Genomic DNA, 17,712 nt, shown 5'->3' with positions numbered 1-17,712 from the left:
GTGTTATCATATTTGGTTTTAAATAGAGAACATAGATGAAAGCAAGTAAAAAGAACAGAGAATGTGGAATAGCTACCAGACCATTTCTGGACTGTTAACAGCTTCTCACATTTTGGAAGTCTTGTTCAGTCTTGGAGTGGAACAGACTGATTTTGCTCTGCCTGTAGATAATTTGTTATCATAATATTTATGCTTTTTATGCTGCATTGGCAGCATGCGTTGCGACTGAAATTTTGTTTTTTTTACATTTTAAAATATACAAGATTTGAAATTTTTAGTTTTTTAATTATGAATTATTTAAACTTGAAAATAATTTTAAACTGCAAATTTAAAAAAAAAATGGTGCTTCATATATATGTTTTGTTATTAAGCAAGATAATGCTATTGCTAGAGTTAAATTTGGTGCTGCTTTTTATTATTTATTTTGCATGCTGCATGCTGCATGCCTTGTTTTATTTGTTATTGCATATTTTTTTTTATATTCGGTGAAAAGCTCATTAGAGCTTATGTTTGTACTGTTCAGTTGTCAATATGCCGAATCAAAATAAAGTTTTACTTACTTACTTAGAGATGTGATCATTTTGTTTGACTGGACACAGTCGTTTGGGGGAATGGAACACAAACACTTGTCTCTGAAAAAAATCCTTCATACCTTAATATAATGTTATAACCCTCGATCAGTCTCAGTACCTCAGTGTGGAATGGAACCCTTCTATATTTATTTGTTTTTGTTTTTGCGTTTTAATTGACTGATTCTATCTACACAAACTCATTCTTATAAAGGTTAGAACGATTGTTAACATATTTTAAACCGATAAGATGAATTCAATTGCATGTGTTCACTATCTATCTATAATTTATATCGACATTTATGTTTGTATGGCAGTCGACAGTCTTCGGATGACACCGCGATGGTTCATTAGATGGCGTCTACGAAATATTATACTTATTAGTAAGCTCATGCATCGTAAATTGTTTATTTTAGACTTTTTATAATTTGGATATACGTTTTAGTTTTTTTTTATACATTTATATTTTAGACCTCTGACAAATCACGATAAGCATTTTTCTTAACGAATCGCGGTAAAATTTTAACCAATTTGACACAATTAAGCGGTAGCCGAAAATGACCGTTTGACGCCTGACGGTAAAGGGCATTCCTACTCCTATTAAGATCAATAAGTAGTGAAATCGTGTTCTAAACCCTAATTTGGCATATATAACTATGCCAAACAGTTCACTTCATAATGAAAATGTGTTCACCAAAACATCCATTTGATAAGACCATAACTGGACGGATGCACAGTCGGACGGATGCTCACCCTTAACTCGTAGACGGAGAATAAAGATCATAATGGACAATTCAGCCAATTCAAGACATAAAAAGAAAAGTACCGGGGACTGATTCAAGTTATAATTATACTTTATAAGTTTTATGTTGCGTAGTTTTCCAAATAAGAACAATACTTGTCAAAATTTAACAGTAATATCTTACTTTAACGTATTGTCAAATTGATATGGGCAAACAATCACAGGCACTTGTTTCAGAATATTTGTTTCCTATATACCTTAAAATAACGTGTTATATTAAGGTATATAGGAAATTTTTTTCTGAGACAAGTGCCTGTGGCAACAATTAATGCCTTAATCACATGTCTCGGTTACTGATAACTATATTTATCTAAATAAATTAGACTTATCCAAGCTTTTTTTATATACATATTTTCAGTGAAATCATCATAAAAAAATTGTAGAAATATTTATAATCAAACAACTGCTGTTAATTCGTAATTCGCGGAAAAGGAACTTTGAATGATATCATATTGAACCCATGACCGATAACTCAGTTTATTTACAAACTGAGGAGTCAAAGGTGAAAGTAAGCAAACTAAATTTTTAGTATATAAATGATATTTTTCTTGCACATGAGCAATATCTGCTGATCTTTCCTTGATGTAAGAACAGTTAAAATCATGCATGATCAATATCTGTACTCTGTCTTGTAAATTACAAGGTAATTTTACCGATTGCATATCATAAGTTAATTTGAATAGACAGGCACGGTAGCAATAATCAAAGAAGTCGAATAGATTTAATACTTTAATTGAAAAAAAACCCACACCATATGGACTGGTTTAGACGAAGGCTAGGCTTTGGGTAAAAATCCTGCTCTGTATATGCATCACTCATTATACTGATATATACTATGATCTACTATATATATACCGATGTGATATCCAGTAGCTTGTGACAAAAAACGTCAGATGGACAAAAATGGACATGCGGGATCTGTGACTGAGTTTATTGAAATCATGATTGTCAGTACTGTATTGATCAGACGTGATTCCACGTTCCATATTGTAATATTTAGGTTTCCATGTCTACAAAATGCATTTTATATTATAGTCATTTACACTGACAAAATTACTAAAGTGCTGTTCAAGACACCTAACGTTATAGATAAACTCATCATATAGATACCAGGATAAACATTGTGTATGCCTATTTCGTTTACAAACATCTAATCAGCAATGCTCAAATCAAACAAGTTAATAAAAAGCCAATTAAAATACGATGTTGAAGAGCATTTGCATCTCCAAATTCAGATAGATTTTGTTAAATACATCGAAGGTAATCTATTCCTGGGGTAGAAAATCCTTGGTAATTCGAAAAATACAAGTTTTTCGAAAAAATAAGGATTTTCTTATCCCAGGAATAGATTACCTTAGACGTATTTGGCACAACTTTTAGGAATTTTTGGTTCTCAATGCTCTTTAACTTTCTACTTGTTTGGCTTTATAACTATTTTGATCTGAGCGTCACTGATGAGTCTTATGTAGATGAAACGCGCGTCTGGCGTATAAAATTATAACCCTGGTACCTTTGATAACTATTTACACTACTGGGTCGATGCCACTGCTGGTGGACGTTTCGTCTCCGAGTGTATCACCAGCCCAGTAGTCAGCACTTAGGTGTTGTTGACATGAATATCAATTATATGGTCATTTTTATAAATTTTCTGTAACAAAATTTTGAATTTTTCGAAAAAATAAATAAGGATTTCAATACCCCAAAAATAGATTACCTTAGACGTATTTGGCACAACGTTTTGGAGTTTTTGGTCCTCAATGCTCTTCAACTTTGTACTTGTTTGGCTTTATAACTATTTTGATCTGAGCGTCACTGATGAGTCTTATGTTGACGAAACGCGCGTCTGGCGTATACAATTAAAATCCTGGTACCTTTGATAACTATTTACACTACCGGGTCGATGCCACGGCTGGTGTACATTTCGTTCCCGAGGGTATCACCAGCCCAGTAGTCAGCACTTAGGTGTTGACATGAATATCAATTATATGGTCATTTTTATAAACAAAAGTTCTAATTTTTCGAAAAAATAAGGATTTTCATACCCCAAAAATAGATTACCTTAGACGTATTTGGCACAACTTTTTGGAGTTTTTGGTACTCAATTAATGCTCTTCAACTTTGTACTAGTTTGGCTTTATAACTATTTAATCCGAGCGTCACTGATGAGTCTTATGTAACAGAAACGCGCGTCTGGCGTATTAAATGATAATGATGGCACTTTTGATAACTATTTACACCACTAGGTCGATGCCACTGCTGGCGGACGTTTCGTCCCCGAGGGTATCACCAGCCCAGTAGTCAGCACTTCGGTGTTGGCATGAATATCAATTATATGGTCATTTTTATAAATTTCCTGTAACAAAATTTTGAATTTTTCGAAAAAATAAGGATTTTTTTATCCCAGGAATAGATTACATTAAACGTATTTGGCACAACCTTTTGGAATTTTTGGTCCTCAATGTTATTCAACTTTGTACTTGTTTGGCTTTATAACTATTTTGATCTGAGCGTCACTGATGAGTCTTATGTAGATGAAACGCGCGTCTGGCGGATACAATTATAATCCTGGTACCTTTGATAACTATTTACACTACTGGGTCGATGCCACTGCTGGTGGACGTTTCGTCCCCGAGGGTATCACCAGCCCAGTAGTCAGCACTTAGGTGTTGTTGACATGAATATCAATTATATGGTCATTTTTATAAATTTCCTGTAACAAAATTTTGAATTTTTCGAAAAAATAAATAAGGATTTCAATACCCCAAAAATAGATTACCTTAGACGTATTTGACACAACGTTTTGGAGTTTTTGGTCCTCAATGCTCTTCAACTTTGTACTTGTTTGGCTTTATAACTATTTTGATCTGAGCGTCACTGATGAGTCTTATGTTGACGAAACGCGCGTCTGGCGTATACAATTAAAATCCTGGTACCTTTGATAACTATTTACACTACCGGGTCGATGCCACGGCTGGTGTACATTTCGTTCCCGAGGGTATCACCAGCCCAGTAGTCAGCACTTAGGTGTTGACATGAATATCAATTATATGGTCATTTTTATAAACAAAGTTCTAATTTTTCGAAAAAATAAGGATTTTCATACCCCAAAAATAGATTACCTTAGACGTATTTGGCACAACTTTTTGGAGTTTTTGGTACTCAATTAATGCTCTTCAACTTTGTACTAGTTTGGCTTTATAACTATTTAATCCGAGCGTCACTGATGAGTCTTATGTAGCAGAAACGCGCGTCCGGCGTATTAAATGATAATGATGGTACTTTTGATAACTATTTACACCACTAGGTCGATGCCACTGCTGGCGGACGTTTCGTCCCCGAGGGTATCACCAGCCCAGTAGTCAGCACTTCGGTGTTGACACGAATATCAATTATATGGTCATTTTTATAAATTTCCTGTAACAAAATTTTGAATTTTTCGAAAAAATAAGGATTTTTTTATCCCAGGAATAGATTACATTAAACGTATTTGGCACAACCTTTTGGAATTTTTGGTCCTCAATGTTATTCAACTTTGTACTTGTTTGGCTTTATAACTATTTTGTTCTGAGCGTCACTGATAAGTCTTGTGTAGACGAAACGCGCAATTGGCGTAATAAATTATAATCCTGGTACCTTTTATAACTATTGTAAACAATAATTAGGACCATATCAGTGATAATTCATGCCATCCCAAAAGTGCCGACAATTAGGCTGGTGATACCCTTGGGATGAAACCTCCACCAGTACTGACATATATTGATCTAGTGGTTGTGAATAAACTCAACGTATATACCAGGATTGAAATTTGTACGCCAGTCGAGCTTTTCGTCTATAAATAAACTCATCATAGATACCAGGACTAAATTTAGTATATACGCCAGACGCGCGTTTCGTCTACAAAAGACACATCAGTGACGCTCGAATCCAAATAGGTTAAAAAAGCCAAATAAAGTACGAAGTTGAAGAGCATTGAGAACCAAAATTCCTAAAAGTTTTGCCAAATACAGCTAAGGTAATCTATGCCTGAGGTAGAAAAGCCTTAGTATTTCAAAAAATTCTAAAAACAGTAAATTTATATATAACCATATCAATGACAATTCATGTCAGCACAAAAAGTGCTGACTACTGGGCTTGTGATACCCTCGGGGAAATAAATCTCCACCAGCAGTGGCTTACCACTGAAAGAAGCTCGAATCAAACTATTTAAAACGGAAAAAGGACGAAGTTGAAGAGCATTGATGACCCAAAGTTCAGAAGTGTTTTGTCAAATATAGCTAAGGTAATCTACACCTGTGGTAGAAGATCTTTAGTACTATTCCGAAAAATTCCAAGTTAATTTATAATTATGACCATATCAATGATAAATCAAGGCAGCACAGACGTACAATACCACTGGGGACTAAAACTCAACTTGCAGAGTCATCTATCCAGTGTATAGTTGTAAAAAAACTCAGCATAGATACCAGGATTAAAATTTTCTGCATCTTCGGCTGACTTGATCTTGTAGCATTCCTTTTATAATTTCAGAAACTATGTTTGACTTGTTAGTTGTTTTTGGAGTGGCATTATTATTTATACAAATAATAAGAATATTATTAAGCGACTGTGATCTTCATTTACAATGGTACTGTAAGTTCGGAGAGACACCAGGTAAATAGTTTATTGCATATGTTCATTACAGCAGAACCATTCTATTCGTTTATTCGTTCAGTGTATGTTCACTTGTTTTATTAATATATCTTTTGACTGAGTTTAGCCATTTCATTTGATATTTATAGTGGGTCTTTTTATGTTGTGATGTTACACTATGTTTCAGGTAAGGGTGAAGATTTGAACCTATTTTTAAAAAACGTATAAATCCACTGCATTTGTTCGCACATGTCGTAATTTAGGAACCTGATGTTTAGTGGTTGTTGATGTTCGGTTTGAGACAAGGCTCCGTGTTGAAGACCGTACTATGACACATACTTTTACAAATTGTGACTTGGGTGGAGAATTGTCTCATTGGCACTCATACCACTCATTTTGATTTCTAAGTAAAATAACCTTCTTCAGAACGTTATCAAAATAATGCTTTTCCAGCACAATACAAGTCTGAAATCATCACAAAAAGATTTTTTTCTAAACCTTTGTATTCTAAATAATTATTTATGTTGTGTTTTTTGTTATCTATTATACCGTTGTTTTATAGTTTAGTTTATTTCATGTATTAGTTTTGATTGTAAGTTCTTTAATTAATGTTTTGTTAATCCAGTTATCGAAATTAAAAAAAAATATATGAAAATGCCGCTAGTTTACTACGCCATATTTTCGTGTGCACGAACCTATACGGAAGGGAACAAATGGTATCATTTTCAGGTTCAAAGGTCAAGGTCGTTGTCACAGCTGTTGGAATAGACTGAAAAATAAATGTTAGTTGCAATCTGTTGATTCTAGAAGAATTCTTGAAACCTTGTTTGATTTGAAAAAAACCCCCAACTTATTCCAGCTGTTGAAAGTAAGAAAGAACGAAAGTACATTGTCAGTTTTTAATGACAATTGTAAATAGCATGAAATTCTTCTAAATTTTTGTTTCTAGATGAAATTTCTTTCATAATACTTTGAAATGTTCTAAAATATTTTTATTTGGTATGTGCTTCCTCGTTTGGTGATTCGGACATGGTCACTGGATCCCCATTGCTCAAACGAAGGGTCTTCTGTATATCATCATAGAAAGAGATTATATGATATGATAGTTGTGTGTAAGGATTGAGTTATAATTTCTGAATTTCTAAATGAAATCCATTAAAACACTATTTTAAACAACATATCTGAAATATTGTTTTGAATATACCCCTTTAGATCTGGAAGATTAACCGGGATCAGCGTAATCCTAGTGCAGTTAAAGAATAAACTCGCAATATAACTGCTTTATAGTATTATTTTGTATAGAGCACTTGGAGAACGATAAGGGACTATCCTATTTTGAATTTTCGTAAGAGTTCGATATTTTTGTTATTTTATCCTTTGGTTTTTGTTTACGTTAATAATTTTGCAAACTTTCGCGTAAAGTATGTAAAAATCATGTTTGACATTCAAAATGTCGTTAATGATGACAATCCTGTTATAAGAAGGAGGTAGATAGTGAAATATGACTTTTACCAACTCATCCAAATTATAATGTTTCTTGTCTTAATATCCTATTTATACGTGGGTGTGTGTGATTCATTTATTTTCATCAAGTTTTAAATCAAAATGCATCTTTGTTTCATCTGTTATGTAATAGTGAAATTGGTTTAGCTCTGAAAGATCTTGAATAGACGTGCAATTTTGAAATTTACAAATTGAAAATACAAATCAATTTGAAAATCTAATGGAAAATAATCAGACATTTCTATATATTTGTAGCCTTATCTAATTCACACATCTGAACATAACTGTCATTGTTTGAAGGATCTGAAATGATTTCTTGCTATTGCAGCCTCACTGAAAGGCAAAGTGGTATGGATAACGGGTGCCTCCAGTGGCATTGGAGAAGCTCTGGCATACAAATTATCATCAGTTGGATGCAAACTTATATTATCAGCAAGAAGAGAAGATAGATTGAAACAAGTCAAAGATCACTGTCTAAAACGTATAGCTCTTTTGCAGTACATTTTGTTATTTTGTTTGCCTAACGCATGGCTTAATGTAACTATTCCAACAACATTTATCTAGTGTTTTAGTTGTAATTTTTCATTTTTGTCGTTAACACTTATTTTTTTTATTGAAACAACATTTTCAGTTACCAAACGATACGTAGCTAAAAAATAGTCCCAGTATGTATTTATATAGTGTTTGCGGTAGTCAGCATCATTTATATTTTTATGTTATCACAAAATAGATTTATTAGTAGACTAAATGAAATACTGTATCACAGCTCTCCTCTAAATGTGAATTATTTTTGATATTTCAATTTTGATCATTTTCAATACTCATAAGATAGAAGATAAATGTCTAAATCGTATTTTTCTTTTACGGTACTTTGTATATAATCTTGTTTGCCTGACGCATGCTTTCAGTTATCATTTCAACAACATATATCCAGTGTTTTAGTTTTTGTAATGTTTAATTTGTGTCGTTTAAATACATTTCAAACGAAACAAAATTACAGTTACAAAACAATATGTAGCTGAACAATAGTTCCATTAAAAAAACAGGAAAAACAGAAATTTGTATGAATAATAGAGCGTAAAAATGCCCGAGAAATAGATGTTATGGTCAAAATAAACAAAGAAAGGGAAAATAGTAAAATAAGCAAATGAATAAAGAAAGGGAAAATAGAAAAAAATAAGCAAATGAATAAAGAAACAAAATACTCCATCTAGACTTTCATCATTATTCTAATTTAAGAAAATCCAGGAATTGGGACCAAAGATATCTTAATTTTACCACTGGATCTTTTGGATTTTGGAAGTCATGCAAATGCAGTTGAAGTTGTACTTAAATATTTCAAAAAGGTTTGTTATAATTTATTGTCTATTATGTTGTTTTTTAGACTGCCTTTTTTCCAAAAATTTCAGGGAAATCTTGTCCGATACTCACATCAGTAATTATCCTATGCAACTTTTTATAATTTAAATCATATGTTTGAAGTACTAGTATGAAAAATTAGATAGTCGGCAATGGGAATAACTCAATTATGTTCATAATCTAAATGTTAAATCTAAATCAATTAGATTTCGACAGGTCGGATCATATCCCATATAAGGTTTAGAAGCATCATTACAAAACTTGATATTCTAAATGCTTACCGACTATTTCCAATATGCACATGATTATTTTGGATCAAACTCCTACTGAATCAAAATGTAGATAATACAGAACAATACAAATTAATATATGGCTATGCATTTACAAATTGCTAAATATTAAAAAAAAATCAATCTTGGATTGTTTTTTTATTTTTCAGATAGACGTGCTTGTAAATAATGCCGGTCGATCACAGAGAGCATTATGGGAAAACACAAGTCTTGAAGTTGATAAAGCAATGTTAAATGTAAATGTTCTCGGTCTTCTGTCACTAACAAAATGTATCTTACCACATATGATTAAACAAAACTATGGAAGGATTGTTATTACAAGTAGTTTGGCAGGAAAGTTAGGTATGAAGATGATGTATGTTCAAGTATTTTTCCCACACTTTCCTCTTGAAAACACAGTCAGATAGATAAGGAACTTATTGTTTGTGTACAGTTATATAAGCTTTATTTAAAGAATTTTATTCTGATGCACTAGATTCTCAAACTAAACCGTACTTTGTTGTTGAACCGCATGTGCATTTTTACAATTTATGTCTTGTAAGTGATACTCAATAATCAACGCGTTGAAGACCTGTTACAATAAAAAAATATACAAACCAAATGAAGACACACGTGAGAATGACAAGAATTCCAAAAGAAGGAGACTGTTCGATTTGTAATTATAATGCAAAGCTATTACCACTTTTCATTCCAAGTAGTCTTTTTTAAAACTGCATGGAATCAAACACCACGTAAAGATCTACATGTGTATATATGTTAAATGATTTGTTTGGGTAAATTCTAGAATATTTCTATTACATTTATTTGTGTTCTTGTTGTTTCATTTTAGGAGCACCAGGACTAGGTTCTTATAGTGGATCAAAACATGCCTTACATGTAAGTCTTAATCCTTGATACTTTCTTTTTGATTACCGGTGTAAACATATAGATTCTTACATTGACACGGTTGGATTATCGGCTTTATCCAATCGAGATAGTTAAATTATCAATTTTAAAGTCCGAAACTCGGCGAGGACTTTAAAATTTATAATTTAACTATCAAGATTGGATAAATCCGATAAGCCACGAGTAACCATGTAAGGGTCTGTTTCTCTTATCATTAAAAAAATAATTTCTGTTTTTTGTTAAACGAAAATCCCATTCGAGTGCCTTTCACATTCCACGAAGTTATCAATTTCATTAACACCTGTTAGCATATTTTGATTCATTCAGTCAGCTAAAGAGGTTATGATCATTAAAACCATCCAATGATCTTTTGAGATCACCTGCAACCACACGTTGATTATTTTTTTAATACAATTGGTTCGGAAAGGGATAAATTTCCATAGAATTAGAGGAATTTCTGTACACTATCACGTAATGATTGTTAAGATAAACTTCTCCATTAAGCAAACTTCAATTAAGTTATGTCTCTATCCTAAAATGTTACGTTTGATTTTTTCACACCATTCTGCTCCGCGTCATGTTTTAGTCCTTCTAATCAAGCATACCATGTTCCCTCGTCGTCGACATGTACTACATCACCATAGCTTTGTTTCCTTTACGACTATTTTGCTGGGTCTTTCAAGTGCTCCGCGAAATCTCTTTCTAAATTATGAACATCTATTTTATCAGCAATCAAAGACGGGCTTCAAAGTTATTGTGAAACTGCCTATTCTTGAGGTGGCGTGAATCAGATGTGGATACTGAAAACTTTCAAAGATCTTATAGAGTGCATACAATCAACTCTCTTTCATCTTGTAACAGTATTAAAACAATTGACTTTTCTACTCTTCACACAAGTATTCCACATTCCAAACTAAAAGACAAATTGAAAGAGTTGGTATTTGTTTTGCTTTATAAAAAAGAATGGTCAACCTAGATATAAGTATCTTGTCTTAGGGAGGGATAAATCCTACTTTGTTAAGGATCGCTCTGATTCAAACAAAAAATTCACTGAAACTGATATTATCAAGATGCTTGATTTCTTGATTGACAACATATTTGTAACGTCCGGAGGATGTGTTTTTCAACAGACTATCGGCATTTCAATAGGAACAAATTGTGATCCTCTACTTGCCGACTTGTTTCTTTAATATCATGAGGCTGACTTCATGCAGGAACTTCTTAGGAAGAAAGATAAAAAGTTAGCGATATCCTTTAACTCTCCTTTTGATATAGATGATGTTCTTTCACTAAATAATTCAAAATTTGGTGACTACTTATGTGGAACGCATTTATCCCATCGAACTAGAGATAAATGATACTATAGATACAGTTAAGTCGGCCTCATATGTAGACTTACTTCTAGAAATTGACAATGAGGGTCAGTTGAAAACAAAACTTTACGACAAAAGAGATTTCAGTTTTCCAATTGTGAACTTTCCATTTCTTAGTAGCAACATTCCAGCAGCACCTCCATACGAGGTATATATCTCCCAATTGATACGATATTCCCGTGCTTGCATTTCCTATCATGATTTTCTTGATAGAGGGTTACTGCTCACAAGGAAGCTATTAAATCAAGAGTTCAAAATGGAGAAGTTGAAATCATCCCTTCGTAAATTTTATGGACACCATACCAAGTTGGTTGACCGTAATGGAGTAACCGTTTCTTAAAAGATATCGGACATGTTCCTTACGTCGTAACTACAATACTCGTCCCTTTCACGAATGTGACCTACCGAATTAAAATATTTACCGGATTTGTTATCACATAAGGTAGCAATAAACAGTTAGGAAAAAATACTAAAGTTTGCCCTTATGAATTTTACCATCCCCTTTTCATTGCTTTCTTGCAATATCAAGCTTACTGTTTGTGTCATATATGGGCATATGTATGCAATCAGAATCTTCCATAGATTTTATATCCAGTATATAAAATGGTAAAATATAATTTCTTTTTGGTGTATCCATGGCAACAATCTGCATTTATTTGTTATAAAATATTGCAAAAAGGGGGGAAAGATGTCACATATTTCCCCAAAATTTGGCTAAAAGTAGAATTTCAATCGCTTGAAGTAATACCTTTTCTGAAACTGTGTACATATATCATTCAGCAAATCCAATGAAAATCATATGTCTTTCGTCTCATTTTTTTGTAAAATTGCGTCAAAAACTTCGTGTAGAAAAAGAGTGTTTGTAAACAGTACATTAATTTCTGGACCGACGGCCGGTCTAGCTATGAAAATACGGATTGTCAAACAGAAAACAGCCCATAAAACATGTAAAAAATAATCTTGATGCACTTATAAACCATCTTTGAAGGCTAAATTAGCACTCATCTGTCTAAAAATGAATTTTATTACACAATAACTTTCCTATTTGAAAAATCCACCGGGGCCAAAATGCGAAACTAAACTCCTAACTGTGTATTGCTACCTAAGCAACACGACGGGTGCTTCATGTGGAGCGGATCTGCCTACCATTCCGGAGCACATGAGATCACCCCTAGTTTTTGGTGGGGTTGTTGTTTTCTATACTGTGTCATGTGTAATTTTGTTTGTCTGTTTGTCTTTTTCTTTTTTAGCCATGGCGTTGTCAGTTTATTGTCGATTTATGAGTTTGACTGTCCCTTTGGTATCTTTCGTCCCTCTTTTATTACTCGTTAAAAATAAATATACGAAGAGTGTGGTATGAATGCTAAATGAGACAACTTTCCACGAGAGACCAACATCTTGTTTGAAGGGTTAAAGATAAAAAGTAATATTATAATTTATTATATTTCATAGCGCAGAATGTTCACCAATTTTATAAAGTGACTGCAACTTTTCCTCAATACGTAATTGTTAATGATAGTTTGTCTATGCATAATTTTTCTTGAAGGGTTGGTTTGAAGCATTGCGTATAGAAGGATACAACTATAATATTGATGTAACAATGGTTTGTCCAGGTCCAGTTTTCTCAGAGGCATTGCTGCATGCGTTTACTGAAAGTGGCGAAAAGGTGAGATCATGAATAATCTTTCTGCGTTTGGGTGCCTTACGTTTTATATGTACTTGGTATTAAGGGCATACGATACAGTTACAGGGGAGGTAAAATGACGTTGCTAACGCAAAGTTTTTTTTCCCGACGTCAAACTGTGACATATTGGGAAAAGATGCATGTTTCGACTGATTTTTATCATTCAAATTGATTTAATTTGAAAACGAGTGCACGGACCCCTATTTTTTAAGACGACATTTTGTTTCATTTTTCAGGGAGATTAGATGAACCAAATTTTATAAAATTGTAAATAGTGGTTTTTTTAATGTGATAAATATACACAATTCATCTCAATTCATGACAAATATCAAAATGTTATATCTGAATAAAAAATGCATAAGTTTTTAGAATACTTATAAAATACAGAAATTACAAATTATTTAGCAAACAAAAACAATTTGTTTTTATCTTTTAAAACAAAAAGGTATGGCTTTCTTTCGAAAGGGAAAATACGGCCACAAATCCGTCTCGGAAATTTTAGCTATATACAAAATTTCGACCTCATTTAACTCAAAAAGTAGCGCATGAAGGTATATTTTTTTTATCACATATTTGATTAAATCAGACAAAAAATAGCCTATATGGAAATTTGCATTAAACTGTAAATACGAGATCAAAATGTATCGTATGCCTTTAAACACAAAGATTTTCTGAAGAAATTTAAAAATCTGGTTTTGTTCAATAAGCGATTAAGATTATAACACCATGTTAACTTCTGTACCCAACTTGTTTTTTGACATTTTTACATATTGCGTCTGTTTGTTTTACTCATACATTATGACATAATGATGTATTTCTACATGTCTCACAGGCTCTTTTTATTCATTTGACGTGGTTGAGCTTTTGATTTTGCCATTTGATAAGCCGGGACTTTCCGTTTAGAATTTCCTTGGAGTCGGGATTTTTGTTAATTTACTTTTTTGTTTGTTTTTGAACATCTAACAGTGAAACCCATATAGAACTGTAAGGAACTTTGAAACACATTTCAAAATAAATTCCGAATGTACTATATAACGTCACTCCATGAATAAATAAATCAACTAATATATGCCCAGCAGAAAAGTACATTGTCGATGAAATAAGATAATATGAATTATGTGTTATTTACATCAAATTAAATAAGCATTTATTAGATAAAGAGTGATTTATTAATAGAGACCTACCAATAAAAGGGTTCAATGTTGAAAACATAAACCATTTGTTATAAGATTAATGTATTGATGTTTTAGACATTGGGACTGGAAATGAAACCTACAGAGAAAAGAATGACTGCCGAACGATGTGCTTATCTTATGTCTGTAGCAATGGCAAATGATTTAGATGAAGTTTGGTTATCAGGAAACCCAGAACTGTTCTTTTTATATTTATACCAATATTTTCCTACTATAACAAGAAGGTATATTAATAGTCTTATTTACTTTTATTGCAAAATGTCTACTTTATTAACCTCTCGCCTCGAAATAGCCATTTTGCATTGATTGGTTGATCTTTTTGTCAAAGAACGTCTAGTCCTATTTCCAATAAAAGTTCATCGTAAATTATCCATGACCTTATAGATAAAAGCGAAGTTTTACTTCACAAATATCACAAGATTGCCTTCAGCTACGAACTTTAGATGATGAAGTTTATAAATTTACTATCTACTTCAACACCTTTTTCTGTGCGTCTTTTTAAAATTTATTTGTATGTCTTTTTAAAGTTTTATTCCGTTTGGTTGCATGTTTGTGATGTATGTTTACACAGTTTGTGCTGCTGGATCCCAATTATTGTCACATAAATCTATCATGTATGTTTGGTATTACGTAACTATATACAACTGTCATACAATTTGGAGGTTAAACTAGCTATAACACAAGGTTGTATCCACTATGTTCCTTAGAAAATGCTTGTACCAAGTCCGGAATATGAAAAATATTCAACTCTTGACAGAAAACAACGTTATGATACGAAATTAACGTATGTGCTTCGTGCAAAAGTGGATAACTGTGTTGTTCGGTTCCTCGTTGAGTATTTTTCTATATTTGAATTCTTCGATTTACTATTATACGATTAATGAACGACTTCCCTCTACGAATGAAAAAAATACATTTAGTTTTCATATCCAAGTAAGATTGTCCCGCTTTCCAAATTACTACATAGCACTGTCGTTTTCTTTGTTCGAGATCACAACAATATTACCAAGAATACGGAAGAATTCTGCTAGTTGTTTTCCGAGCAGGATCCAGTTTCATCTCTCCTTTACATAAACTGGTAAACATGTTTCAGTCCTTTATGCTAAATTTTTCATCAGTAACAAAGAGCTTGAAATATGTATGTTAGAAAGTTGTTCAGATATCATGTCTGCTGCTTTTCTGGTGAATTTCGTTTTTTGATCTGTATTTCTAATTTCGCTGAACTTTTTTTTATGCATATGGTTTTATAAACCATTCAAATGATCCGTAAATTAAATTACATATAAAAAAGACATCCTCTTACATATCAATCCTATTTAAGTAATTCTGAATGATTGATTACAGGAATACATGATCATGATGATCTCTAACAACGATGATGTTCTCTCAAATGCAAATAAATTTTCATGAATCAAATGTCAGATTTATAGCTTGTATGTGCAAAACATTTCGATTACTGAACATTTATTTACTGATGAGTATTCTGAATTGTAATTAGTGTTCATGTAACTGCAAAATTGAACGGTAAATTAAAGTATGTGTTATGACGCTTTGGAAGTCATTAACATGTGTGTTGCTCAATATTAGCTATGATTCTTGTCCAAATATGGCTTTACTTATGGTCCTTTTTGGTCTTATGAAGACGAAACGCCCGTCAGGCGTACTAAATCATAATCCTGGTACCTTTGATAACTATTGGCACAATGAATTTTTCAGTGTTTATGAGTTTTAAGAACTTTCAATATTTGTTGACCTGGGGCATAACTGAAAAGAACGTAATCGTGGAAAAACAAATGGACACCTGCTGCATTAAAATTTGTAGCGTCAATGTTATTACGCGCTTTAAAGGGAATTGTAGAATTATGTATGTTTATTGACGAAGTTTAAACTATCGAGAATACAGACGGTTGAACAATTAATAGAATATTGAAAACGGTTAATGGCGTAAATTGATACCGCCATAAAATAGCCGTTGTCGATCTCTGGTGCCTTTGATAAGTCAATATTTCCTGTCACAATTGAGTTGAAACACTGAACTGATAGCGAAATGACATTTCGAAAAAAATCATTCATGTTTATACGGAATAACCCTAGCATCAGCACCTTTCGTGTAGATATCCACCCTTCAAAAAATAAATTCGAATGTGTAACACAAGCACCTGATGAACGATAATATACCGTCTTGAAGACATGCTTATTAGACTTATTATGCAGATTTAATGTTGCTTGATAATGGAGATAACGGTTGTGTCAATTTTTGTTATATGTGTTTATTTTTGTCTACAGATTAGGAAGACGTATTGGTGCCAAACGTGTAAAGAAGCTTCAATCTGGAATGACAAATTTACATTAAGATCTAATGGGAACAGCAGAAATGCAATTTTTATATGGTATGTCTGATCATATCTTTCCAGGTAGCATGAAGTATGAACACTTAAATTATGCATTGGATAGACATTACAAGTTGCTTTTGATACTTTTAAATAAAGAGACTATTCAAGTGTCTTTGTGCCTAAAAAATCATAAGACCCAGTTTTTTTCAATGGAATCAAGACTAGTATAGTAAGTGTCTGAGGACCAGTAAAGAAGGAGTCTAAAATAGGCAAATTAAGTATGCAAAATATGTTTCCTTCATCGTGATATCCCCCAAAACGTCCAGTCTAATTTAAATATAACACGCAAAATAGTATTTCAAAATAAGGATTTGTCGAACAATAGTAGATAATCATTCACTTAATTTATGCAAATATTTGTTTTTTTTATTCGAAAGCTCCTTGACAAAGTTGGACTTACCTCTGCAAAAACACAAACTCATCTAGTAGTCCACTTAGAACTGTTCGCTTCATGACTTTATTTGTCGACTACACCAACTTCATGGAGGAAGCATAGATTCTGTGACATAAACTGCCTAAATCTAGTAGCTTTTAGTTTACAGAATTTACAGTCTCAATTAATGACCAGTTTATTAAACGAATTTTTCTTCGATGCCACTGCATTGACCCTTTCAATTTGACTTGTTATTCTCTTTGATTGCAATGACGGGTTTGCAGGCGAAGGATGACAACCTTGTCCCTCTCGACACCTGATATTATCCAATATTTTGATGAAACTTTCCTAAGGAAAACTTTAATTTCAATACTTAATTTTTTTAATTTTTGCTTCACACCAATGTCAATAGTCAAGTTCCGTGTATTAATCGATTACATCCAGAAAATGATTTTCCTTCGCCTTCATTGTATAGCAATGTAAAAAAACTACATATGCTCGAGACCAAACGACAAATACGCCAAAAACTATTCAAATTTTGGGGAATTAGAATAAAAAGATATGCCAAACTCTTTCAGGGTCTACTTTGCATTATAAGTTTTAAATATAAAAATGCTGAAGTAATTTTTGCAATGATATATGTTAGAAAGAACACAGAA

General features: G+C 32.6%; 1 protein-coding gene across 1 annotated transcript; it reads left to right on the top strand.

Annotated features, from left to right (window-relative positions):
* The first annotated feature begins 1,869 nt into the window (after nucleotides 1–1,869).
* LOC139516418 (dehydrogenase/reductase SDR family member 7-like) lies at nucleotides 1,870–16,725 on the top strand. The gene is made up of 9 exons (XM_071306493.1): nucleotides 1,870–1,879; nucleotides 5,899–6,021; nucleotides 7,832–7,984; nucleotides 8,743–8,849; nucleotides 9,302–9,494; nucleotides 9,982–10,028; nucleotides 12,957–13,076; nucleotides 14,345–14,511; nucleotides 16,574–16,725. The coding sequence occupies exons 2-9, from the start codon at nucleotides 5,904–5,906 to the stop codon at nucleotides 16,638–16,640; spliced, it is 972 nt and encodes a 323-aa protein (XP_071162594.1). The 5' UTR covers nucleotides 1,870–1,879; nucleotides 5,899–5,903; the 3' UTR covers nucleotides 16,641–16,725.
* The last annotated feature ends 987 nt before the right edge of the window (nucleotides 16,726–17,712 follow it).

Source organism: Mytilus edulis, chromosome 3 (genome assembly GCF_963676685.1).
Source record: "Mytilus edulis chromosome 3, xbMytEdul2.2, whole genome shotgun sequence".
NCBI lineage: Eukaryota > Metazoa > Mollusca > Bivalvia > Mytilida > Mytilidae > Mytilus > Mytilus edulis.
This window is presented reverse-complemented; position numbering and strand designations above follow the sequence as displayed.

What these genes read in the sequence shown, in the direction of transcription:
- LOC139516418 (XM_071306493.1), top strand. Translation starts at nt 5,904, where the DNA reads ATGTTTGACTTGTTAGTTGTTTTTGGAGTGGCATTATTATTTATACAA. An exon ending in CAAAGATCACTGTCTAAAAC is followed by an intron (nt 7,985 to 8,742) that starts GTATAGCTCTTT and finishes TTCTAATTTAAG; the next exon opens with AAAATCCAGGAATTGGGACC. An exon ending in TACTTAAATATTTCAAAAAG is followed by an intron (nt 8,850 to 9,301) that starts GTTTGTTATAAT and finishes TTTATTTTTCAG; the next exon opens with ATAGACGTGCTTGTAAATAA.